At 51.5% G+C, this 26,207-nt stretch overlaps 1 protein-coding gene across 1 annotated transcript in view; it reads right to left on the reverse strand.

The window, feature by feature from the left end:
* The window catches only part of LOC100907969 (carbohydrate sulfotransferase 3), a 36,147-nt gene extending 21,865 nt beyond the window's left edge, over positions 1 to 14,282 (reverse strand). Inside the window, exon 1 of the mRNA XM_018639739.2 lies at positions 14,075 to 14,282. Coding sequence (XP_018495255.2) covers positions 14,075 to 14,122 — 48 coding nt within the window. The 5' untranslated portion in view covers positions 14,123 to 14,282. The remainder of the gene's footprint in view (positions 1 to 14,074) is intronic.
* Between the last annotated feature and the right edge of the window lie 11,925 nt (positions 14,283 to 26,207).

Genomic DNA, 26,207 nt, shown 5'->3' on the forward strand with positions numbered 1-26,207 from the left:
CACGCCATGGACCATTTTGTTGGATCCGCGACGCTCGGGACGCCAGGATTAGATATTTATTACTCGGCGTGGCGGAGTGGGTAGATTTCCACGTACCTCCACGTTTTTCCGCGTTTCATAACGCTCGTCGACTAGTACGGAGCTGCCAGTTTCATAACTCAGCAGTTTTGCTGGGTGAAGTAATCATTTCCTGTCGGGCAGACCGTTGAGCTAGTCTCCTTCCGACGTCTACATTAGCGAGGTCACGTACGCGGTCTTGGGGAGACTCGGAGCGCAGCTAACCGATGTTTGAAGGGAAACTGGCGTAGACGGATTTCGTCGAAATGACTCGGCGGAATGATTTTCAAAGTCCCCATGCCATGCGTTTTCACAGGATAGTAGCATCTCAACCTCGTACCAGCTCCGGGAATAATATCGGGAGTCTGTTCCTGAGCCTTTGTATTGGGGAATCGTCCACAGCCGGATCTTCTTTCCTCAAACGTAAGCTGATTCGACCGCGCGTCGGTACACCGAGATCTGATCGTTTTTCCGCTAAAGCCCGGGAGTATCGCCCTCCGAGGCTCGCGAGCGAGAGACTGATTGACACGTCGTAGAGAGCTTCCATAGCATGGAGTGCCGAAAGCTCGGATATTCTCCGTCGATCCTTCGCAGATAAGCTCCTAAGTGGGATCTGTCCTGTAGAGCCTCAAAATGCATGCGCTCGAAGAGAAAGCGTCCGCGGGCTCGATTTGGCAGTGCAACAAAAGCTCTAGGGGAGTCCAGGGAGATCTCGATACACTCCATGGAAAAGTTTTCTGGCCCTCCCCTGATCAGCGTGTATGGAATCGAGAAGTGATAATATCGGGAGCGACGGAATGCAGCTGACGAACAGCCGACTTTCGGAGTCGATGATCTGGGGTTTCCGCAATTTTCCGGGTGTTCGAGTCCATCGCACTCGGGAGGGATAATTACGAATCGAGCTCTCTGGTGAGACTTCCGACGCTGATTCATGGCGTCGACAAAGACGGGGAGAGGTGCAGATTCCCGCCAAAAGTCTCCGCTCGTGTTTAGGTGCAAACGAAGCCGTTTCCCCATTATGCCGCTCGTTGCTCACTCACCTCTTCGCGGTAATGGTTCCGGCTGATCATAAGACCCAGTCGCTCGACTGCTCAGCCAGACCGCCGCCGGTCGCTCGGCCGCTCTAAATGAAACACAGCGCAGCCAGCCAACCAAGCAGGCAAGGTCGGGAGCGGTATAGAAATTCGAACTATTGGTCGTGGCAAGCGATGCCCTTTGTCGATGACTCGCTCTCGGATGATAGCCCACTCCGATATGGCTTTGGGCTCGTTCTGGAGGCTCGCTGTCACAATAGTTCTCCCACGACTCCGAAATCTGTCTAGAGAATTCCCTGGACATGCTGCACAAGGGAACGACAGGTGCTGGGAGCGAAGCTCTTGAGTGCCGGAGAACCTCCGCACGGAGTTCCGAGCGCAGCGGACAATAAAGTACCTGCGTTGATTCCGCCGCTTTCCCTTCAGTGCACTCAGTTGCGGTCAATAAATCTACTGATGTGATTTATCGGGAGACTTAGACGTCTGCATAAGAGAATGACGGATCCCGAATTGCTTCCAAGTAGGTTCTTAATTTTGCGTGCAAGAAAACCGCGGAGTCATTAAGAAAAATTTTCGAGAGTTTTTATTGAATTTTCCCGGCGTTGCATAGCCAGACCCCCAATGGAATCAGACGCTCTGCGGTGTCGCGTCTGGTCCAGACGATGATTATTCTCGCAGACTTCGGACAGACGGCGACGCGTTTCAAAGTCGATGTCAGTGGGTCACAAGTCAAAATTCGTCTCTCAGCTTCTTCTAATATTCGCCACCAGGGGTCCCTGCCCGAAGCCCACCAGGATGCGTGCAGAAGCGGAAGACTGAATGGTCACGTTTGCTTGGGACATAGAAACACAACCAGTTTTTCTAATTGTTTTCCTAACAACAATTTCTAATTGTGTGCCGAGGACGTTCGCGCATCCACCCCGCGCGCGATTGAGCTCCTAGCGCATTTGTCTCCCCGAGTCTCGCTGCTACAGTAGGGACTTCGATGCTGAAGCGTCGATCGCCATCATCATCGCGGCATTGTTGAAGATTCGCATTCTCGGGAGTGCTTGGTCTGTTGATCCAAGAAACTCGGATGGAAGCGAGCGACCGTTTCCAACCGCCTCGAATAGTACTACATCAGCGCGGCACAGCAGACTGATGTCAGAAGTTTTCCTCCTATTCTCATCGTTCCTTCGCTTCCTCTTCAGCCATTGGGTGGATTTCGACCGGTAAGGATTCTTTTCCGCTGTCTGCTTTACGGCACAAAGCGGCGTCGGCCGACCAGCGCGGGTCGTCCCGTTAGAAGACATCAATGGAAAACGGGAGCAATTGCTTTAAGCGTCAGGGCGCGAGAAATGTCTCTTTTGAGGATCCTCCAACTGGCTCGCGGAACGAACTGTCGGATGACGGTTTCCCACGCAAGGGGAAGCAACGGTACTTCGTGTGGAGTGTGGAGACCCGAGCAAAGTTCACTCGCGGCTCCTACTGGGTTAACGATCCCAACTGAAGTACAGTAGAACCTCGATTATATCAACTAATGACTGCCAAAAACGGTTGATATAATCGAGGGTTGATATAATCGAGGTTCCATAGGAATACATTGTGAGGGAGAATAAGCCTGGATTTCTCATTGCAATCGTCGATTTCGAAGCCATTTTTGTCCGTATTAGGCGGAAGCAGCGAGTGAAATCCTTGTGAGGACTTTCATGAACGAATCATTAACCTGGAGGATTGAGCGACAGATTGATGATTAGAGCTCGGACTTTCAAGCAAAATGCATATTTTGCTTGGAAATGCTTATTTGGGACCTTTTCGGTCGGAAATGCTTATTTCGAGATTTAAAGGCATATAATGCTTATTTCGAGATTTTACGCTCGGGGATAGCCTCCCGAGCAGTATTTTCCGAGAGAGCCCGGATGTCTCGTCCATTGCCAATCATTCACGCATCCGGGAGGCTCGGCGCCTGCGACTTCAAGAATGCTCAACATTGCACACCGCACGGCTTTGACGTCGTTCGAATCAAACACGACCAGCCGGACTGCTCGGTGATCGCTTGCCGCCACCTGCGAACGAAAACATTCCTCTAATCGAGTAATAAAGACTAAAGAGGAGACATAATAAAGACTCCTCTAATCGAGAGCATTGGAACGTTGGAACGAGTTCTAGACGCACTCGAAGATACGCCAGGCCAGATCGGGGACCGGCTCCGACAAAAGTATAAATCGGTATTGAGTCGGAATCCAGACTACGGTAGTGTCAAGGCGATTGCGGATGTTTTAAGGGGGGATATCCCCGAAAGTTGTAACCTCGATTTTAGTCCTGGGGAAATTGCCGCCTTCAAATTCGCTCCGTTGACGTGGAGAGGAGTTTTTCTCAGTTGAAATACACCCTTGACGATCGCCGTCACAGTTTTACTTTCGAAAACCTACGGATGGTGCTAATTGTGTACTGTAATGCTTAAGCTAAATCATAACCTTGTATAAATCGTTCGAGCATATCCCGCGCTTGAAAGAGCTTATTTTCTCATTTTTTTGTGCATATTTGCTTGCTTATTTCTCGTTTTTTCAGTGCTTGAAAGTCCGAGCTCTATTGATGATCGGCTTATCGGGTATCGAAAAGACAAGACGATTTCAAGGCGATCGTGTTTATTGATTTTTCATCCTGGATAATACACAGGGAGATACAAAGAGGGAAAAAGCTCCATCGTCGACCACTCAGATTCGTCCGTGCGTCGAAGCTAGTGCGCGAAGACTAGAGAGTCGAACAAGATCAGTTGGGTCGCATCGCTCTTGACACTCTAACCAGCGGAGAGCAGTATCGAAGGCCTCCGCGGCCTGCTCTGCCGTTGGCGGAATGTTACAGGGCTCTTCTTCCTGTGACTCTTCTTGAGAGTCCTGGTCCTCACAGAAAACGGCACGAGCTTCTTCGATGATTTCATCATCCGTCAAAATCTGCTGACCTGATTCTCCGCAGTCAGAAGTTAACCACGCCTCCACGTCGGCCGAGTCGCAGTCTTCGAATCCTGGAAGTTGACGCAGGTGCTCTTCGAGAGTTCCCATCAGCAAATCTTGAATCGGATTGAGCGTTTCCACCAAGCGATGCGGCATTAGCTTGTTCCACACATTCCGCAGCGTGGAGACCTCAACGGAAGCCCAAGCTTCGGCGAGCATGTAACAACATTGGTAGACATCAATCGTCTTGCTGAAGTTGAGCAACGCGTTTCGATCTTGTTCGTTACTAAGCAGTTTGAGCATGAGCTGCTTCCGATACAACCGCTTCAGAACTTCGATTGCCCCTTGATCCATAGGCTGCAGGATGGCAGTGACATTCGGCGGCAGATATACGACGGTGAATTTACCATTCCTACTATCCAGGAGCTCAATTTGAGGGTGTGATGGTGCATTGTCCAGGAGAAGCAAACACTTTCCCTCCTTTACCGATGTTTGACTGATGTTCTTCAACTTCTGGGATGAACACATGCTCATACCACTCTGTGAAAATATCACGGTTCATCCATCCTTTCTTCTGTCCTCGGTATTTGACTGGGATGCTTTTGCCCCTGAACACCTCGGGTTTTGTGATTTCCCTATCACGAGCAAGGGAATTCTATGATTGCCGGTGGTATTGGCACAGACCATCACAGTGACTCTCTCCCTGCTGCTTTTGTGTCCCGGCGCTGATCGCTCATGCCGAGCTGCCAGTGATCTACTCGGTAAGGCTTTGTAGTAAAGCCCTGTCTCATCGGCGTTATACACGAAGTCTGGATCGAAACCCTCGCTATGAAGAAAAGTGTTGAATTCGACGAGGAAGCGCTCAGCAGCTGCGAAGTCTGAGGACATTCTTTCCCCCTGTACTTCCAATTCGCGGATTCCGTGACGGTGCTTGAATTTTTCCGACCAGCCTTGACTTGCTTTGAAACTAACGTTCCCTCCAAGCTTTTGGTTTAGCTCCAGAGCCTTACTGCAGACGATGGCGCCCGAAAGCGGGAATCCGAAGGAGCGCTTCTGGGTGAACCACATGTAAAGAGCCATGTCCAGAACATCGTTCTCGGCTCCCTTCATCACCTTCGCTACTGCGGATCCACCTTGCTCACCTCGATTCTGCTGGTATTCTCTGATTTTTGAGGCATTCTTCTTGATATTGCAGATTGTGCTCTTATCCACTCCGAATCTTGCGGCCAATGAGACTTGCGATTCACCTTTGTCCAAAGCGGCGAGAATTTCTTCTTTCTCGGGGAGAGTCAACACTTTTCTCGATTTTCTCCCGAACATCTTCTAAGTACTGAGAAGGTTCGAGATAGAGGAGTGATCACTGAAGTTGGTGAGAAGAAGACGCTCTGAGTCGGGCTGAGCTAGTACTCAGAGGAGAAGCGGCCGGAGAAAGCTGTCTCACAAAAGGAAATCCACGTCGCGTCTCGGAGGAGGCGCGGAGTCTCGGTGTGGAGAGATCTAGAAAGATGCTCGAGCCGTTCGCGCTTGGAATCGCATTCTCCTCACGAATGTGTCAAGTGTCGAACCGGTAGGTAAACAAAATTGGAAGAGACACTGAAGATATTGAATGTCAACTCGTCTCCCGAAGGCAGCCATACCGGAGAGAATCGTGGAACACTGACTGAGAAGAATGAGGAGGGGCCGGTCATTCCACGATCAAAACGATCAATCAGTAAATCTCGAAATGAGGATATGTATTCGAACTCCGGCGACCCGGAAGGTTTGATATTCTCGAGGTAGTCTTCGAGAACGAGCTGCGAATTCAAGAGTAGAAGTTGATATAATCGAGGTAGTCTCCGGGAAAAAGCTGTGAAAATAAGGGTGGAAGCAGGAGTTGATATAATCGAGGTGAGTCTTGCGGGGAGTGTATATAGTCGAGGTTGATATAATCGAGGTAAATCAGGAAAAGTTGATATAATCGAGGGTTGATATAATCGAGGTAATTTTTGGTCGACTTGATATAATCGAGGTTGATATAATCGAGGTTCTACTGTACTTCGTTCCCGGAGCCGGGTGCTCTACCGGAGTTTGTTTCTCTCTGACTGAGTGAGCTTGCAATATCCTTGAGGCTAAAGAGCGCGACCGTGCTCTGAAGACATTTCTGTTGTGACGAACTCACAGGACCGGTCGCTTGTCGTAGGGCAGCTTCCTTGCGCTCTGCAGGGGCTCCGTGTTTCCCTCGGTCCTGTCGGCTGGTCAGACGTTACGCGCAGAGAAGTTTGATCGAGAAAACGCAGACGCGGGGGATAGCAGCGGAGTTCCGGATTCAAATTGACTTCTCCCATCGAACTTCCGTGGAGCTTGCTACGCAGTGAAGCATCCCAAGGTCGCATGACTTCGGAGAAAATCTTGGATGTCCTTCTCATCCTGTCCCTGGCTATGAATGAATCTCTTGGCCCTACAGCATTCAAGATTCCAATTTCTACTGCTGTCCGGTCGCTCGGCCGGCCAGGCGGGTGACATTGTCCCTGTTCCCGGAAAGTCTCTCGCCGCTCGCTCGGTGATCAGATGGCTCTCTCCGGTACATATGTATGCATGTGAGTCCTTGTGCGCATTTGACTTCGAAATCCCGATTCCGACCGCCCTCGCGGACTCTGTCCCGCGCTCTGCGCATTAATCCCGATCGGCCATGAACTGCCCGGGAACAACTTTTCTCTGCCTGGAAGTTTTCTTTCGCTGACGTCAACCCTCGTCACGAGACTCATTCCTTCCAGATCCGAATCCAGAGCGTGATCTGAGAAGACGCCTCTTCCAATTCCAAGATTGAGCCATGCTTCGATTTAGCATGGGATAGAACCGGGAGCAAGCCGGACACTTTGTTTGTCTCGACGACGGGCCTCTGACACTCGCGCCGTCGGTGATTGTTCGCTAGGCGACGCGTAAATGGAAAAGTAAACGAAGCCTAGTATTGACCGATCCCATTTGTTCTTCACCCCACTCGCTCGCGGGATGGTGCGATCCGTCTCATGGAATTACTTAGCGCAGATGGACGCCCTCCGAATGAAACCTTACGTCTAACAATGAGGAGATCCGAGAGCTTGCCAGGACGAGCAGCGAGGGAATCCATTTGCTCCCTAGTCCTTGGGAAATGAGATTCGCGGGATTCAGACAACAAGCTCCGTCTTAATTTATTCATTATCATTCATTGTGGCATTTCGCATATGTTCACGTGAAACGCAGGGATAGTATCGGAAGAGTGATTCGCCGCCGGAGTTCATAGTCGGGGTCTCAAAAATGTCCGTAGCTTCCGACTTCACAATGTAATGACGACACATCGGTTCGAATCCAATCGATATCGCCTGAAGTCGAAGCCGGTAGAACGACGATGGGAGCGTCCATGTTCACCATCGGGACAGGGCCGTATAAAAACTCGATGGCCTTGTGGTCCGACTCGCTGTCTATAATAGTTGAAATCCGGGAGCGCTATGTTAGCTCATCCGGACGTAGATTCGTAAAATACTCGGAATATGCGAGTCGCCCGCAGACGCAGACTCTGGGACGCGAGAGAGTCGAGTTGTGTCACGAATCGAACTCCTCCCCGACGGTAAAGATTTCCATTCTTCACGAGCGGCGGAATTTTCTCCGCAGGAGAACATCGTGGACTTTGTATTATATGAGCTCAGACAATTGGACCAAACCGTTTGGACGACCTGGGCGTGACGCAGCGGTCGAATAAGAATTCATCACGATGTCAGCACAGCTCGGATCACATATGAGAATAGGATCGTTAAACGTTCACCGTTGACCAGGGGCACAACATTTTTTACGATCACTCGGACCAGTTCCCCGAGAGCGACATCCGCCGTTACAGAGAACGCTCATAGAGTACTCAAGAGCCCGGATCTGATTCTCCTCATTTTTCATTCTCGAGGCGTATGATGCGGGGAAGATCAGAACTCTCAGGAGACAGCGATTCCGTGGTGTTTCGTAGAGGATATACGGTCCTAATCCCACGCGACGGAGTCGACTCTAATCCGCGACTCGCTTCGAGAAATCGCCTTACGCGGATGAGGATCCGAGTCGCTTGGAATTTGCACGTTGGAACCCTCCCGACTTTATGGACGGCGGAGAGAGCAGTGGAACTCCCTGCAATAAAAAGCTCGGTGCCCTCGCTCTTGTTGACATCATCTAGGCCAACTTCTCGGTCGAAGTGTCTCCATGAGGAGTTCCTGGGGAGGTTCGATGCGATGCGGAAAAACAGACGAGAAACCGATCTCGATCAACACGTATTCTTCGGTAGCAGTCCGTTTCTGAATCCGACAGCGGGAGCGATACAGTGATATGCGAGACTTCGGACTTGAGCTTTATGCTTCAGCTGCAAGATGAGGAGCGAGCGCAAGTTCTCCCTAAAACAGAACAAGTCGCTCTGTGCTCCTTCTTCCACTGCGAGCAAGGTCGTTCCATCGATGAAATCTGAACTGGAATCCCTCAGGTTTCCGCTCGGGCTGGTGTGTTGAGGTTCTGACACGAATCCCAGCGCGACATGCTATCTCGTAGACTCGAATCGGAATACTCACAGCAAGCAACGCACGCAGGCCGGATGATCCGAATCTGCGAAACATTCGTTTTCCTTTCGGTCCAGGCCGCCGGCGTCGTCCTGATCGCGGCCTGGATTGGATCTTTCCTAGACCGCTCGCTGCCCTTGGCGCACCGGCTATTCTCGGTGGCCACGTCGGGACGACTGGCAGCCTCCCCCGGTCGGTCGCGCACCGACAGCCGTGCATCCCGGAAAAGTTGCGAACATCCACGAATAGATTTCTCCTCGACAGTCGCACTTCAAATTTTTACGGCTAAACACCCTTGATAACGGGATTGGTATGCCGTTGACAGGTGGGACTCCGTTTCGGAGCTGTTGCTTTTGTTTCTCCGTGGAGACCTGACGGTACCCCGAGCGCGTTCGCTCGTTGAGCCGAAGCTCTCGCCTGCTTTACAAGAGTCCGCGAAGAGAACGTTGGTGCGACGGCAATGATTCTGCTTAGCGGTGGTTATTCCCTCTTGCCATGATAGTGGCAGTCGGAGAGAACTATAAAATCCCTCATGATAAAGTCGGCTTTGACGCGGAAGGCCGATTGTGTCGATGCTGTCTTCTTTGCGGAGTTCGCTCGTCGGAGTTTTGCTCGTAGCCGAAGTCACTCAGCCGTCGATTGCGGCGGAACTCTAGACAGTCTTATCTTCATCCGGAGCATCATACCACAAAAACACCACACCGTCTCCTTGCTCTGCGGGAGGACTCCGATCAGGTGTTTCCTAGTTCGCCCAATGTCTCGGACTGAATCACGGATTTGGATCAAGAGTCGTCGCGAGGAACTGGACTCGTACCTGTTCGTCGAACGGTAAAGCTCTTCAGTCGGAGAAGTTCCCTCATCTTTGGGAATGAGCAAATTCATACCAACTCATGACAGTAAATATATATCTGATAATGGATGTAATGTGTATTATGAAATGTTCCATGAATTCAAGGGTGAACTGGGACGTCAGCTCCGACTCGAGCTCATATTAGAACACTTGAGTATGAATTTCCCCTCATTTGAGTCCGTATCAATGAATTTTTTCTGGCCATCTCCGCTCCGTTCGCTCATTGAATTCCCTCAGTCGGGATATCCTTCGGCGAAGAAACGTCCACAGATTCATCTAAGCGGTAGAAGCGAGTCAGAAAATTGAGGCTTCAATACCAGAATGACAAGACGTTCGCCTGTGAGATGATTGTACATATGTACGTTGTATTCTTGCGGAAACGAGCGGCTCGTTTTTCAGAGAATTCCGCCGACTCTCGAACGATACTGAATGTCTCCCCTATCCTCAGACAAGCCTCTCGCAGCAGGAAGCGGGAATGGTGGAATTCCCCGCCGATAATCATCCTCGAGTGCCTAATGGATCGTAGCGCCATCAGCGCTCCGCGACTCGCCCCTCTCCATTTCCATCTTCCGCGACCGATGTCGCCTCCAAAAAGCCTTTCACCTACCGTCGCATCGATGGTGGAGCAGAAGCAAGTCGCTCTAAAGTGAAACATAAACGGGAAAATGCTTGACGATTTGTCTGAGGGAGGAGTCTAGGGTGCCTCCGAGAATGTGGCGATTCCGCCGCGTAGGAAACGGGTCCGAGTCCCCGCGCAGAGAATCACCAGGAGTCGGCTGTTATCATCTCTATCAAAGATACCTCCCCGCATTTGCGGAGCATCGAGAATCACGACGCGTCCACTTCGACGACTATTCCAGCGACCGAAGCAGAAGATCGGATCTGTCTGGCGAAGCGACCCGCAGCGAATTGATCAATATCAATTCAGGGATGTCATCAATCTCAGTATCCAAGTGAGACAAGAGGAGCTCGGAGGGGGACTTAAAACAAGTTTCCAGCGATATCAAGGAGTTTCAAGGATAATCCATGCGGGACGCTAGCACTTAGACAGTCGGGAGCATGTTTCGCGCGAGGCTGCTCTCAGAAGAGAGACCGTCGATGAAGCGGAAATTCGACAAACAACGACCTCTTCGTCCAGCCGTCCGTTCGCGAGTTCATCCCGTCGTTGGTGGGCAAGACCGATCGTCGGTCGGTCGGTCGGTCAGTCAGTCAGTCAGAAGGCTTTGGCATCATCCGATGTGAGTATCGAGGATTCCGAAAGCAGCCCGCGAGACATTGCGCGACTCAATCTATTTCGGCGACGCTTACGGTCTAACGAAGCATCAACAGCGATACTAGACGTTGCGATGCATCGATCGGGGCGAATGGATGGAGCGAGCGACACAAATGTATCGGACTTGTCGCTGTTCTCTAGTATATTGTTTCACCGCCAAGCGGCCCGGGAGAACAGAATGAAGCGCGGCGGATGCACTCTGGCTTGAGTTAGAGCTCGAAAGAACGTGTTTCTCATCGCAAGTGAAGTCAGCTTCGACTCATCACCGCCGACGTCGATGATTCCGGAGTGTTGCTCGGGTTATAAGGCGCAGTGCAGTCGGACCCGTGTATTAGAGCAGGAACTTCTTAAGCTTTCCTGCCCTGTGGAACCCTGGTAAGGTTCCGCTGAACCCTTATCCTTGGTTTCGGACTCTATCTTCCCATATTTTCCCCTTGATCACCTCAAAACCTTCTACCGCGATCGCATGAAGCATCCTGCATGAATTCAAGCTCAGAAAACTCATTCCAATTCGGAAAAATGAATGAAAGTCTGAGCAGCCGAGCAGGGCTCGCAGAACCCAGGTTAAGAACCGCTGTATTAGAGATACGCATGTGAGAGACTTTGGCTTATAAGAGACAGATTCCATTTCCCGTTTTCGAGATCTCTAACTCCCCTGTTGAAAAATTCTATAATAGGAGACTCGAAAATTCAATGAAAAGAGAGAAACTTTTTGTTAGAGACTTGTCGCGGATCTCCTCATCATAGGATCCGATGTTGAGGGATTCGCTCATGAGCGAGCGGACCGAGGATTCTCACTCCAGAACGATTTTCACTGATTCCGACTCTTTTTGAGGAGTTTCAGGCGTGGCTCAGGCGAACGTGTACGGCACGTCTGAACGAACCGAAATTCTCGACCATTTGAGCTGCGATTACGTCTATCCGCGGATAAGGGAAACTCGCATATAAGAGACTTTTTGCCCCCCCCCCATGCAGTCTCTCATAAGCGGGTCTGACCGTGTCAGGTTTTGTATCCAGCAGCATCTCCATTGGGTCGTTTCTCTCCGACGGCGAAGCTTGCGTCGGTCGTTGTCAACACGACGGAGCATCACGAAATCGAGTCCGAGGAGACAGCTCCCAAAAGCAGATAAACCGTCATCGGTTCCAATGACGACGAACAATTCGACTTCGAGATAGAGAATCGAGAATGCTCCGAGGTTGTTAATGGATGTTAGTTGCATGCTGGGCCCTGAGAGGAGGATCCGCGACAGAATCAACGCGGCTTGTTTCCTCGGACAGGTTCCCTCTTCTCAAGTGTCCTCCACAACAGGCGGATAGACTCGTTGTTATCAGACGAGGAGGAGGAGGAGGAGGAGCAGGAGAGGACAACTACGCTAAGAGCGGCCTGCCAAGCTCTAACCTCTCATCCTCATTTCGGGGAAGGTTAGAGAATCCGAGCGAGATATAATCTGTGAACAGTCATGCGAACCTTCCAATTCTCACCCGAATTAGATCGCTGCGAGCCTCGAAGCAATCATTACGGACTTTAATTATTTCCGTTCGGTGCCGCCCCATCGGTCCAGTAAGTCGAATGGCATCGATTAGATGTCCCGCAGGAAAATTCCATTATTGTGAAATATGCAGATTGAGATGTCCATGCAGACATCCAAATACGAGTTCCCGTTCTCCGCATACGAAATCATCAAGTCGGCGATTCCGTCCTCTCTCGATGATCTCACCGCTCCTCTGCGATTTCGCCCGGGATTCCCGAGTTGAACCATTTCGTGGAGAATCCACAGGAGCCGAGCGGTCATGTTATCGGAGCGGTGGGAATAACCGCGACCGGCCAGACTTTCCACGCGGCGCCCGATACTGCAAACGACTTATGAGGAATTCTCGGCCCTCCTCGAATTCCAATGCGTCGATAAATAATCGGCTCAGAGTGCGTTGGGTCCCAGAGAATGTCTGGGGATCCGCTAACTGAATTCTTGGGTTGATCTACCGTATTCTCCCTGATAGGAGCACCGTAAAACGCCGATCGCTAACTTTGTACGTTTGTTGGAGTGGTTCACGGAAATTCGGTACATTTCGTCTCGAAATTCCAATAGGTATTTGGCTTCAGAATAGCATAGACGGAATTTCCACGCTGATGTCCGATGTCAGGACCTCAGGACCAACCATGATCGTCGAGCATCGTACACGCAAGTCTGTTCGAATTTTATGCCTGATGCTCTCGTCTACCTGTGGAGCCGCTCCTCCGGGATCGCCGGAGCGATCAGACCCAGGCCATGACAGTTGCCTGGCGTCAAGTTTTTCAGATGTAAGATCCAGGGAATGGTTTTCTCCATTCCAGCAAGACCCTTCCCGCACTGAAAATCTTTCCGCCCCACCATTCCCCGACCCTCGGAACCCCCAGCTTCCAAGCAGGAAACTTCAACCTGCCGTCTACCGACGACGCTTCTTTTTCTCACGCGTCGGCTTTTTCTATCCCTCCGGACTTACAGCCAGGGGTCGGAGCTCAGTTCCTGTGCGGGGACTTCCGATTGCAGCGGGAAGCCGATGAACTTTAGTCCCCCCAAGTCGATGAAAGTCGAAATCAGGGCATCCACCGTCTTTACAGCATCTGGTCTCCTACAAAGCGTCGGTTTCATGACAGAAACGTCTGTGTGGAAACGCAGCATCATCATCGGCTCGGTTTGGATTGAACTTCCACCTCGCACCGATCTGAAGCCGCTGGGATGGAGAATCTCATTTTCGCACCTCATAAAAAGGCTGTGACCTCATTCCTCGTGAACTTCCCCCTGTAGAATTCGCACAGAGGCTGTCTTGAACGCGCCGCGCTGTGGGGTAGAGCAGTAACGGCTGCTGTGGACGAGCTCATCAGGTTGCGCGAATTACTGCTGCTCCGTTGGCATCGGGGGAGCAATTGACCCCTAAATTCACTGGGAGAGGCCGCATAGTCACCAAGTTCCGGCTTAATGAGGTAGCATCATCAATAGTTGGAATGAATATCGGGAGTTCCCGGGGACACTGAGATATAATTGTCGTGACTTGTGACCTGATCGTCCTACGGGTCGTTTACGAACGTCACTGAATACTCACCTGAGTTCCCAGGTGAGTATTGGAATTTTCCATCGGCCTTAATCATAAGTAGTGAATCTACATGACCGCCCGCGCATTTTCAAGTTGAAGATGAGAGCAGCGAGGAATAATTTGCGACGGGCTCGCTCGAGACCGTAGCTTGTCTTTGGCAGCTGGGAGGAAATCGGGATAAGATCCCATGGCGAGGGACCACTGTCTTCCTCCGCAGCTTGAGATCACCGGAGTGGGCCGAAGTTCTCCGACGGCGCCCACTAATTTGTCTGCGCACTCCGCAACACAAGAGAGACTTCAAGCAAACTCACCTGTCGTAACAATGTGTGCTTAGCAGGAATTGTTCGAGATGATCCCATCACTGACAACACACAAACGAAATTCCCTAGAGCCAGTCAACTGATTTCACAGTGTTCGTGTGTCATGACAGCGGAAAAAAGAACTGCTTCCAGAATTTCAACCAGAAAATCAAACACAGCGGTGCCCCGGACTTCGACAGCTGGGCTCCGGGCCCAGACTGAGCACATGGCGCTCGGAAAGGGTCTCTCTCACCCGAGAGTCGTTTCCCTCGCTGCCCTCTTTCTCCAGCGGCTCGCAATGAAGCGACGAAGGCGCAGCCAAATAACTCCTAGGGGACTCGCGCTGCCGCAGCCATTGGCGTTCCAGGTTGAATGCTCGTTCGGAAATGCTGACAGAATTGTTATTATCCCAGCCGCTCGGAATTATACCATGATAATGTTTGACTCCGTTGCATGGTCAGCTTCATCGGAACCTCAGATGGAATATTTCTGCTCGTCCTCCCCCTTTCGCGCGAGTTCGGGGACGACAGGTCGGAGTTCATGAACTCAATCTGATTTCGTCGCGAACGCATCCTGGCTTGTTGAACGGCGAACGTATGAGAGAAGTTCCCGGATCGAATCTTGACAACGGCGAATGGACTTTGACGCAGACGAGCCCACCTGAACGATTCCAATAGACCATGAGCATCCTCCTACACCGAATCTCCTCTCCAGGAGGAAATCTCCGGCGGAAATCGCGCTTCCCCGTTCGATTGTCCGCTTTGTTATGGAAAGACCCAACTCCCAGGAGAAGCGCCTCGGTTTATCCATCCATTCTTCCTCCTGAACACTTCATCGTCGCTCTCCGAATGCCGCGAACTACCGCATTGAGCGGGTCGAGACATCGGAAGCGGTCCGGATTTCGGACTCCTCCGCGGCACTAACAAGAGGAGCGACACCGTTGTGGCTCAGAAAAAAACGAATGGGACGATGCTTCGCCGACGCGTGGTGAGGAACTCGCCGTCGAGAGAAAGCCTCGGATCAGCTATGCAGAGACTTGGGAGCGGAGCGCTCCCGAATCCCGCGCCGTCCCATCTAATCCCTCATCAAGGAATGGGATTGGAGAGTCTACGCTAGCTCCGAAATGTCTGCGAAAGAGGCACGAATTCCCGACAATCCTCATTCGATCGCAGCAGCTCCTAAGTCGGATTTCGGCGAGATGACAGAAGCAGAATCTCACCGCGGAGAGCTGCCGGGACGCGGAATGAGGTATCCACACACCATTCTGACGTGCCCAACTGGGGAACTCTCTGGGCGCAGATACCCTCGGAGGTCCTCCTAGGTTCCACCTTCCACTCTAAAGCTGCATGGCGGAGGATAGAATACGGAGGGCTCATCTTCGGATGGCTTCGGGGTTCTCCTGAGTTTCCCTCAGTCGCACTCGCGACGAGTTCTCGAGTTTCAGCAACCGAACTATTCTAATGCGATAGGAGCTGGGAGACCCCCTCGGCTTCTGACAAACCCAGAAAATGCGAGACTCCACGTGGGATGGGAGCGTATCATTTCTGGGCGGTGCCTCTCTGGGGAAATCCTGACTGAGGCGGTCAATCATCCGACAATCTTTCTTTTCCATCGATACTTCGGGCGATGGGGAAGCCCACCGGAGAAGGTTTCTCCTTCCTTCTCGTAGCTCATATGATAAGCCGAGAGTACCCTTGGATGACTTTCCGAGGGAGAAATGAACTTTCTCGGTAAGATCGAACAGGTGGAATGATTCGAAGTCCGAAGTCACACAGTTTCGTGGCTCTGATCAGCTCATCATCAATGCTCGTGTTTTCGAATCTTGATGGCCTCAGCGTGTTCTGATTATGATGATAGATTCCTTTCGGAAGATAGGGCATCGAAATCGTTGCGATGAGCCTCGACGGACTCGTCAGCAGCCTGTCGCTAATAACTAGGGCTCAGCTTCCGTCACGGTCCTGCGGTCGAAAATTCGCGATGTGCTTCGGCTCCCGTTGACCCTCTATCACTTGGGGGATGGATCGAGATCGAGGCCACGTTCTGCTACGAATTTTGGTGACAGGAATTTGGGGGTGCACCGATCAGCTAAATAGAAAGCTCCAAGATGCTATCAGAAAGGGGAGAAGAGATTCTGCGTAAGGCGGTTGCAAAACGCCCGAATTCTCCAATATGTGGCCATGCCGAACTCTCGGTAAGTCGCTCCGTGGCGGATCGCTCATTCCTTCCTGTCGGATCCTTTTCTCTCGCGATTTTCCCTGACCTGCCGCAGGTCTTTCGGTCCGTATTTGAGCAGGAGTACGTTGATACAAAGGATTTCTGGAATCATTCGGTCGCTGCACGCGGTCGAGGATCAGTGGTGTCCAAGACGGAGTTGAGGTCCGTTTGCTCACGAGATAGCGCCTCAAGCCTGACCATGAACACATATGTGACTCCAGAGCTTATCGCTTCCATACACATCGATACTGATACCTGTGTTGACCACGAAAGGTGCTGGATCGATGATAGGAGGATGATATGGCGCTTGCTCTTAGATAGGCTTGTCACTGAGCTCGAAGTCCACTGCGGAGGGTCGAAGTATCTAACATCTGATAGGTCAAATGAGTAGGTGTCTCGCCGCAAGTTCGCCGGAGGCCGCTCCTTGAGCGAAGAAACGGTCAAGCTTCACTGCATGACGTACGGATCGACACGACGCGACGCCGACGTCGGAGTTCATTTCCAGAAATTATCACTCGAGTCACATCGAAACCGCTAATCGAATAATTTGCTCTCAAAAAATCCCCGGGATCTCAAGGCTGGGACATTAGCATCCGCGAAACAATATCGTCCCACGGAACTCCGAAGCCATGGCCGAGGACCTCCGGTGCTTGTTAGCGCCCCTGAGCAAATATTTACTACTTCTCCCCGGAACTTGTTCCATCACATAGATTGCTCTGCCGACCGCGGGAAAAGTTTCCTCGCTGAGCGGAATCGTCCATCTCGAATCATTGTGGACTTTGCAGAAAAAGTAATTTCGGAATTCGGCTCCGGGAACTGTTTCCTGCTTCGACTTGTGCAGGAATCCAGTTCCGAGATTATTCTGCGCGGCGAGTTTCTCAGCTGTGACTTCCCATCAGCAAATGATTCCCCGAGACTCCCCTTGCTCCTGGAAAGACCTCGCGATATTCAATCAGGATGTTCCGTGTTCGCCTCAGTGACGTTCCGATCCCAGATTCCGTCCGTCGAGACCCCCGCATCGACGCAGCCTTGGAGCGAACAGCCAATTTGTCGAGGACTCCCGATGTACAAAACTTGCACAGCATCAGACGGGAATGCATCCGGAAAGCGCGCGATCGACCACTTCCAGCTCCCGGATAGCTTTCATGCTCAGCAACGCTCTCCGGAACCGCGAATAGCGGCCCGATTACCAGCTCCTACAGGGGGTAAACTTTCGCATTCCAGATAGAGGGCACGGTTCAGACTGGCTGTTCCGTAGCATTCGAAATCAGCCCGATGATCATGCTGGCAATGTCGACCACAGGTGTCTTCTCAGGTCCTTCGTAAGGATCTCGCGATGTGCTCGCCCCAGCCGCGAGCCGGGCCCGTTCCCTAGAAAAGATAGGGGGCCCTCGACGCTCCATTCAGATGGAGCAAACAGGCCTCGTTGGCCTATTCGGTGAGAGCTCCATTCCGGGTCGATGCGAGCAACCAGCAGATACGGAACTTTCATTGGTGCATGAAGGGTTTATGATGCGGTGCGCCATTCACGCTGTCGGAATGTCAACAGGCTCGCTAGTCTATGCAGGGTGAGTTCAGCACACGAATCGGGCCTTCAAGATGAGAAGGATCTCCTGAAGGCCGTCGACGAGCGAAGGTTCCAGCGATCTGTATTCGATGCAGAGCTATCGTGGGGGTACGTACATATATCTCGGTGCTCACTGAACCAGGACTGCTGATCGGACTTTCGAAATTCATGCCCACAAAAGGTCGCTTCGGGAATCGATTGGCTCTGCTTGCAGAGCCTATCCGATATCGCGAGCCTTCGCTTCGAGAATGAGGAGCTTCACGCCGCAGGCGATAATCTCGAGCAGTCTCGGCTCCGGAGACGGCTGCTCGTCAAAATTGGCGGCAACGTCTCGACATATGAGCCTTAAAATTGTAATGTATCGCCTGGAGCACATGCAAGCATCCGAAACGTCGGACTCCGAGTCCCCGTCTGGAAAGTCTCCGCGCTTGGTGGAGCGGCGTGAATTAAGAAGCTCGAAGTCACCCATCTGATGATCATTGAACCTCCTCGAGTGATGATCGCGCACAAAGCAAGGCGATGTCTTGATGCTCGAAAATGAGATTCACGAAATCCTTCTCATTCTCACAGGCTCCGAGGATGAGTTCGCCCTTATATCCCATCAACTTCAACCCGGTCGACGCAGAAAATTTCTCACCACCGCCATTCCTATCCGGAATGGAGAGCAGCTCCGTATGAAATCGATGACCGTGAAAACTGATGGGAACTATGCGATTCTTCTGGCTCAGCTCTTCCAGAACCTCATACCGAGGTCCGATACCGTCTGTGCGACTAACAGTCGCAGCCAGGTCTTTCGGATGGATCGAATGAGCGTTCCAATGGAAGAAAAAAATTCTTCCATCGGTACTAGACTTTCGATATGCTAAACCGAAGCATCGAGATCCTGGGGAATGCTCTTGACTCGAGCTGGGTCACACATTCGGATTCCCTAGAGGAGATTCTCAGTCTACTCGGTGGAACTCGCCATTATAAGTCAGATTCCTACAGTGATTTTTCACAATCCCGAGTTACATTCTGTCATTGTCGAACCCTTGCTGCGGAAGGCGGAGAATGCCACTCCCTTCGTTTCCGAACGATATGATCGAAACAGATCATCATATCTCATCCCCGGCCAAAAAAGGCTGCCTTCATGGGAACGGAGGATGCCATTAATGCTCAGGAGGTTTTTCCTCGAAATAGAGGGTTCCCGCCGAGACTATCAGCAGCCGTAGGAGAAGGACAAACGCTGATGAGCGCGAAATATCGGGAGCAATCAGCGCATGTGGAATGGATCATTAGATGCTGGCCGGTGACCTTTTGTCCTTGCCGACGAATCTTGTCGTTCGTCGGTAGACCACCGTCGAGCCAAATGCTCCCTCCAAAGCTCATCGTACTTAGCCTGCCCATCGGGAAAATAGTCCGAACGCGAGGCAATCCGCCTACATCACCGCTAGCAGCCTCGACAGCGTCGAACCCACCGAACGGCTTGGCGTTAACGAACCAGATCCATTAGGCACTGAGTAGACATGCTGCAAGCTTGAATTCGGAGCCGCTGAGCGACTAGAGACTAGAGAAACCACAGTGGCGAACTTCCCTTTCAAGAATACTCGGCCGCACTTCCTTGATGACACCTGCGGTACGATAATCAATTGCACACGGAAACCCCTGTCTACTCCCTTGTACGCCCTGCCTGCGAGCGTGTAGTGGAGCGTTTTTTTCGTTCGCGCATTAGTCGTCCGGCTCAGGGCTCCCCGGATAGAGAGAGGAATGATGATCCCCGTGGGAAATAGGAGCGAGATGCGCCCGAGAAATCATGACAGTAAGGAGTCGAGGTCAGGACTCCAGGCCTGAGAGATCCGCCCATTCGTTTCTGACCATTTGTTATGGAGCAAAGGTGTTCGACGCTGTTCGTCTGTTACGGATTTTCAACCTCGCATACCGCGGTTCTAGATGTTGTCACGTAATGAGCGGACCGATTACAAAATGGCAGAACGTTCGAAGCTCGATGATTCTTTCGAAACAGGGCGAGCGTACATTGTATGCCCGAGCCAAGAGAAATCCAGGTTACTCGGTGGCTGGCGACCTGGTGTACGAGCCCATATGGATAATGCAGCGAGGAGTGAACTTCGTATCATGAACTTCTCCCATCGATATCAAATTCAATCGTAGACCCGTATACTTCGCACAGAATTTCTGGTTCGACTCCTGAACGAAACCGAATGAGAATAGCCTAATCGATGAAGCTGAGATAACCTCAAAGAATCCTCCGCGCGGGGCGAAATTATCTGGACAGAAGAATGATCTGGCGACATTTCTTGATGCCTATCTCGTTCTATGCCACTCTTCCACTCTGGATAGACTCTGACTGGACTCGTCTTCCAACATCGAACTTGTTCGCTGGATTCGGGTTCCCTCGCATCAAAAAGAAGAGCGTGGAAAATCTTATTCGGAGCAAACACTCTCCATTACGATACCCACCACCCATGTCTCGTTTGTGGCGAGATGTGCGAAAGATTGACCTTCGCTGTCGAAGGGAAGGCTCATTTCTCGTGTTTCTCGCTAGCGACACGCTTTGCTGAGCTGTCATTTGGTGGCACTTCAACAAAAGCATGCGTTTCCTTCCCAAACACGATGCGCTCAGCGATGGCCCACGACTCTTGTCTGAATTTCGGATCCATGATCCGCCTGCCTGCCTGCTTGCTCGGTCGGTCCGCCTTTCTTTTTATCTATCACATGATCGCTTTGTCCGTCACTCGGTCCCTTTTCCTCGGCTACTCGGTGCGACGTGGATCTGCTGCCGATAAATATAAGCTGGAAAGGCGACGGTCCACCTCGTTCTTATGTTCGGACAAGAACGCCGGATTCTTAAAAGGGACGATTTTTGTGCGCGTCTTCGACCCTGACGGTTACGATTTTTTGGGAAAATCGAGGAGAGCATCCGTCTCAACGGACCTCGTCGGATCGTGTACATCGAGGCCGAGAACCGGAATACGTCGGGTCTGTAGTTATGATAGATCCAGAAGCCGACGTCGAGCATGCGTGTGCGTCATGACTCGCTTGCGCGGAAAGTGCTCTGCGTTCATACAGCCACTAGCCGTCACGACGAGCTCACGTTCGCACGAAGGCGAGGTGACCTCAGAGGTTCCCGATACCTCTTCTTTCATCTCGAAATGGGTTTCACCATCCTTCAATATCCAACTATACAGGCCTCCAGAATCGGTCGGTGTTGTCTGCCCATGATTCCGTGCCACGGAGTCCAGGCCGGTCATTCGGGGCAACGTGGTAACCCCGAGGAGTACGGGGAGTAGAATGAAAGATCTGAGACCCACGAACGAATTACGGATTGAGTTACTCCCCTTTCGGAAGGACAGCGAGGGACTCTGGGAACTCCGTATGTTGGCTTCCCGACTTGGGAAGAACAAAAGGCGCATTCAAGCTTGTCGCTGTGAGGCTCAGAGGCCGTGCGATGAACTTGGCGCGACCTCCCGATCTCCCGCTGAGCTAATTACTCCGAGCTACGAGCCGACTAATGTATCGTATGAGAGCAACAGCGTGTATCCAGCTATGCGTAACCTATTCCGAAAGCGGAGGGACACGAATCCGCTCTCGAATCACTGAGTGACGATCGGGACACAGCTTCTGGACTCGGCTCGCTGCTGCATGATGGAATCAGTCGCCGATCGAGCCGTCAGAGTCCCACTACCTGGTCTCACCTTTGCGCGGATGAATGCACCCAGACGTAGAATGTCAGGCAGATCCGATGCAGAACATTCCTCGAAGGAGAAAAGATCCGATGAGTCCCGGGTGCTCGACGCGACTGTCTGCGATAATCTCAGGTATTCCGCGAGCTTCATTTCGGAGCCGATCGGAGGCTATCGACGCTAGAGTTTCAGGGAACTACGCGGAGGACTCCACAGTTTCGATCCCCCGGTGGTGAGAGACGATTTGTCTCTGTCGCAATAACCCTGCCGCATTATGGAGAGGGACTCGTTGAAGGAGTGCTCTCTTAGAGTTATGAAATTGCGCTAGCATCGGATCACAAAGCAATTCGGTCGTCCGCAGCTGGAATCGTACGGCGGAACTAGGGATCTAGAGCCTCATGGTGTAGCACCGGATATGCGGAAATCGGAGCATATCGCGAATTTTTACCATTCGACATTCTGGTGCAGAACGCCTGCTGAATCTTCCGCATCTCAACCTCACCCGAACTCGACCCCTTCGAGAAACCTGTTATGTTTCAGGATACAGACCAGGGATCACATTGGACTCTCGGAGTGACATACGGAGATAGTGAGGTCGACAGGTATGTGGGTGACAGAATTCGTTTTCGCGCATGGCTTGATCTCATCATTCAAGGGTTTCCGTATTTCGCCTGCAGGTTCATGAATAATATTCGCTACCTGGCCCACAGCTTTGAAGTCTTGAAGGCGAGGGCTCTGGGAATATTAGTGGTGGCCTCCTCATTAGCGGAATGGGTCCACTCTGTGAATCGAGGTGAACTCGAAGACCTAAGTCTTGAAAGACCGAAGCTCTCGGTAGAGATTAATCAAGGCGTGGGGAACCCGTACTCTCCGGTCGCAGTCTCTGATCGAGAATCATTCATTGCATCCTTAACAACATTACAATTTTCGCTGATCATGGGAAAGTATTGAAATGGATCTGTGAGATACCAAGGCCTTCATTTTCGTTCGCTACTCCATAGGAACGTCCTGAACTCAAGCGAAGGACACGGACGGAAGGACTCGAATTGGAGGAGCTCCTCCGAGTCTCGCTCGTCAAACGAGCCGATCGGGATCAGCTCCGCCATCCATCGGTGAGCACTTCGCCAACCATCGCAGGAAAAGCTTGATCTCGAATCGATTCTGAAACGATCCAATACCCCTCCTGGTGTTGAATCACAGCACGCGCACCGTCGGCATGGATTTCGCCAGAGATTGTGCACGGATATATTATATGTACACACATACATTCACTATGAATACCCCGTGTCAGTGGCACGAGACTCGACTTGATTGTGGCCTACACACGTCAATGGATCACGGCATAGCTTTCGATACGGATCATGACTATCGGCTATTTTTACGACGTTTAATAACGATCTCATCATCGAGTAAATAACCAGGATGCCGTGTCAAGCAGCGCCGCGACCTATCGAGTATAGTGCCGGTAAAATGAAGCGGAAAGTACCGGAAGGACATGGAGAGAACTACCCGGTTCGGACCGCTCTCGATTCGTTTGTAGGCCCAGCGCGGGAGATCCTCCTTCGAGCATCCCGGGTCCCGCCGACGAGATGCGCGATCTACAGAAAGGACTCGCTCCTGAGCGATCACAGAATCCGCGATCTCATCCTCTCGGAGACGGCGTCACGGAATCCTTCATGTGTCTGGAACCCCGTAATTGGTTCACGCAACCCAGAGGAAGCAACCATGAAACCTCACCTGCCATGGTCGTTCGCAAGGATGACACGGCGGCAGCACCCCCTTCCCCTAGGCGGGCGGAGTTCCAGTTAATCCTGGGCTCAGCAGCACGCCGTACTATTCGCTTACCCAGCTCAAAAGCGCGCGGCGACGTATCGCGTTTCGACGAACATTGATTTCGGCTGGAAATTCTAAGTAGACTGCGCCCGAGACGGAACCGGCTCGTTCTCCCAACCCTCGGGAGGAATCATAAAAATCGAGGAAAGAAAACGCCATTTACAATCCTCGACTTGCGGTAGCGCCTTGGAACTACGTGAGCTGCCGTCATTTCGAGAGCTATTTCGAGCGAATCCATCAAACTTCTGAACGTGTTTCACCACTGATGACGTTCGCTGACTGCGAGAATGGTCGACAGGTATCCATTGTTTCTATTGCATTGGACAGATGTACTGTGAAAGCTCTCATGAGCATGCCCGTCTATTTCTCGAATCTCCCAAAGCCGACCGTGTAACGGAAACTGTCCGTTCGCTGAGGACTACCCGTCCGCATTTCTGTCTTCCTAGAATCCATCTTGCTCGCTCGAGAAAGATATCTTTGCCGAAGTCACCCTCTGAATAGCTGTGTTCAAGAATCGAACGAAATCTTGAATCGAGGATTTTTCTGGGAAAGTTATTCACTGCTCTTCGACTTTACACGGGGAATTTAATACCGAAAGGTGCTCAACTATCGGAGAATGCCCGTATGTTCGAGACGGCTCGACTGTTATTCCGATCCCCCAGAAGAAAACCGGCTTTTAAAGACTGCCCCTATGTTTGCTCTCCTTCTAGGATATTGAAGGTAAGCCTTTCCGGTGAGTTCCGTCTACCGAGTAGAAAATCGACCCGCGTTAGCTGATGAGCTCTCCCTCCTACGCCAGAGGCTCGAAATTGATTACTAGCGGGACGGCATTGCAGCGATATATTACCTCTGACCATTGACGGACCATGAACATGCCCGATTTTCTCCCGAAGCTCCGGATCTGGAGTTAGATCGACTCACCTGTTCCGAAAGCGACCTCATGATCGGTCACGGATCACAATCACACACACATATTGTTTTTTGAATGAAACTGTGCGATGCTTAGAGCGGGCTCCTTTTCTTTTCCCATTCTTTCATCGATTGAACGGCGGGCGCGACCAGGGTGTAGCTTGGTCGTCTGAAGATGATTGGTTGAGCGACCCGGTCATCGCGGCGAGGGTATCTCTTACTTCAGAAGACAAACGGAGAATCGTCGGCCGGTCCCTTCAGAAAAGGAACCGCGTGCTTCAGCGAAGCAGCCGGAATAAAAGAAAGGGATATTCATTCACTTTCGCGCCGAAAGTTCACGAATAGGAGCAGGTGCTCGCGGCTCGAGCTTCTGATCGAGAAATCGTCGCGAGCGGGTCAAGATTCCGGCATCCAGACCGAATGTTGCTGAACTTACGTGGTGAATACCTCCATCTGCCGAAGTTTCAATTGACGTCTTGTTAAGGAACATCAGTATGAATTCTTGACGTCTTTTGTCGCGATAGAGCGGAAGTCCGAATGTTCCGTTCCTAGGACGACGAATCACGCTAAGGCCGTTTCCCCAAATCCTCGGAAAGTCCAATAGCATATCACTTTACCTGTCGTTCGGATTGCCCCTCCGAGGACTTCCCCAGGGCGGCGATGGTGACCCGGGAAGTCACCCGCGAATTCTCGTTTGCCAACTCGTCAGCTCCCTCGGAAGTCGATACATTCGAGGGATCAGACGGGAAGGCCGAAACTTCGCGTAAGTCGCGATAAAAAGATACAGTGAAATCTTACTAATCGGACCACGCCTGGTGCCGTTGAAATTCAGTCTAATGAGCGTACTATTATGAAGCGGCTATTATATTATGGAGCTTCATGGCGATCGGTTCTCGAGGGAAACGGCTCGATAACTCAGGGGGTTCTTTTGAACGCCGGTACCACACGTTGGGTACCATTGTGTGTGATTCGGGATATATTGGCTGCAAGTAGAAGTAGAGAGGGCAATCAGATCGGGGTAACGCCCAGAGGTAGTGTGTGACGAGTCACGCATTAGGCTGGATATAGGCAGCTCAAAGACCCTCGCCGAGGTCATCCTGAAATTCGGAATCCAGAACTACAAAGTCCATCCATTTTCCCACCCATCCCTTTTGAATCCATTTTGAATACTCGATCCGTATCCCTGACTTCAGTGATAATGTGATAATCCGCAACTGTGATGAGTGCCCAATTCGCCTCCGCTGAGTCTCCAGAACTCGGACCTCAGCGAGAGCTCGGGAAGGCAATCGGAGACTCGATCCCCACAGTCAAGCAGCGAGGAGTCGATTTCTGAAATCTCACCGGATCGGACGCGGGCTGAGAGCTCGGGATCGAGATGGGGCTCTGTTAAAATCGAGTTCTGGCGAGAGACGTTCCGGGACAGTATATCCAAGAAACATAATGGGGGCGGACTCCAAGCTTAAGACTAGAGTCCGCATCAGATCGATGAAGTCAACACTCTTGACCCGAGCCCTGCTACAAGACCACGACAGTAATAATTCCCTGACGTAAGACACAAATGGAGGTTTTCTACCCAAGTCTTACAGCACTGAACATTTCGAGTATCCCGGAACTCTCTGGTGACTTTCCCAATATACTATATGGAATTCGAGCTCGCATGCCATGGCAGCCTTTTCCTTATACAATTCTCTCCACGGTGAGGGAACCAAGAATTGATCTGCTTGAAACTCGGTGATCGAGATCTTTGCGAGCTGCCGATGTAGGGGGGAGCGATTTTTCATCTTAGCTCCTTAGATTCCTCGCGCGGGCGCGGCCTGGGAAGCTCGATCCATCCTCATCCCCCTCGTGAGGACGACGGCTTTCATTTTTCATCATGTGACACCTTGCGATCTGCGCCGATTGATCAGCAGGCTCTCCGTGCGAGCGACAGGCATGACTGGTG

The sequence above is a fragment of the Galendromus occidentalis genome, unplaced genomic scaffold (genome assembly GCF_000255335.2).
Source record: "Galendromus occidentalis unplaced genomic scaffold, Mocc_1.1 scf7180000075584, whole genome shotgun sequence".
Taxonomy (NCBI): domain Eukaryota; kingdom Metazoa; phylum Arthropoda; class Arachnida; order Mesostigmata; family Phytoseiidae; genus Galendromus; species Galendromus occidentalis.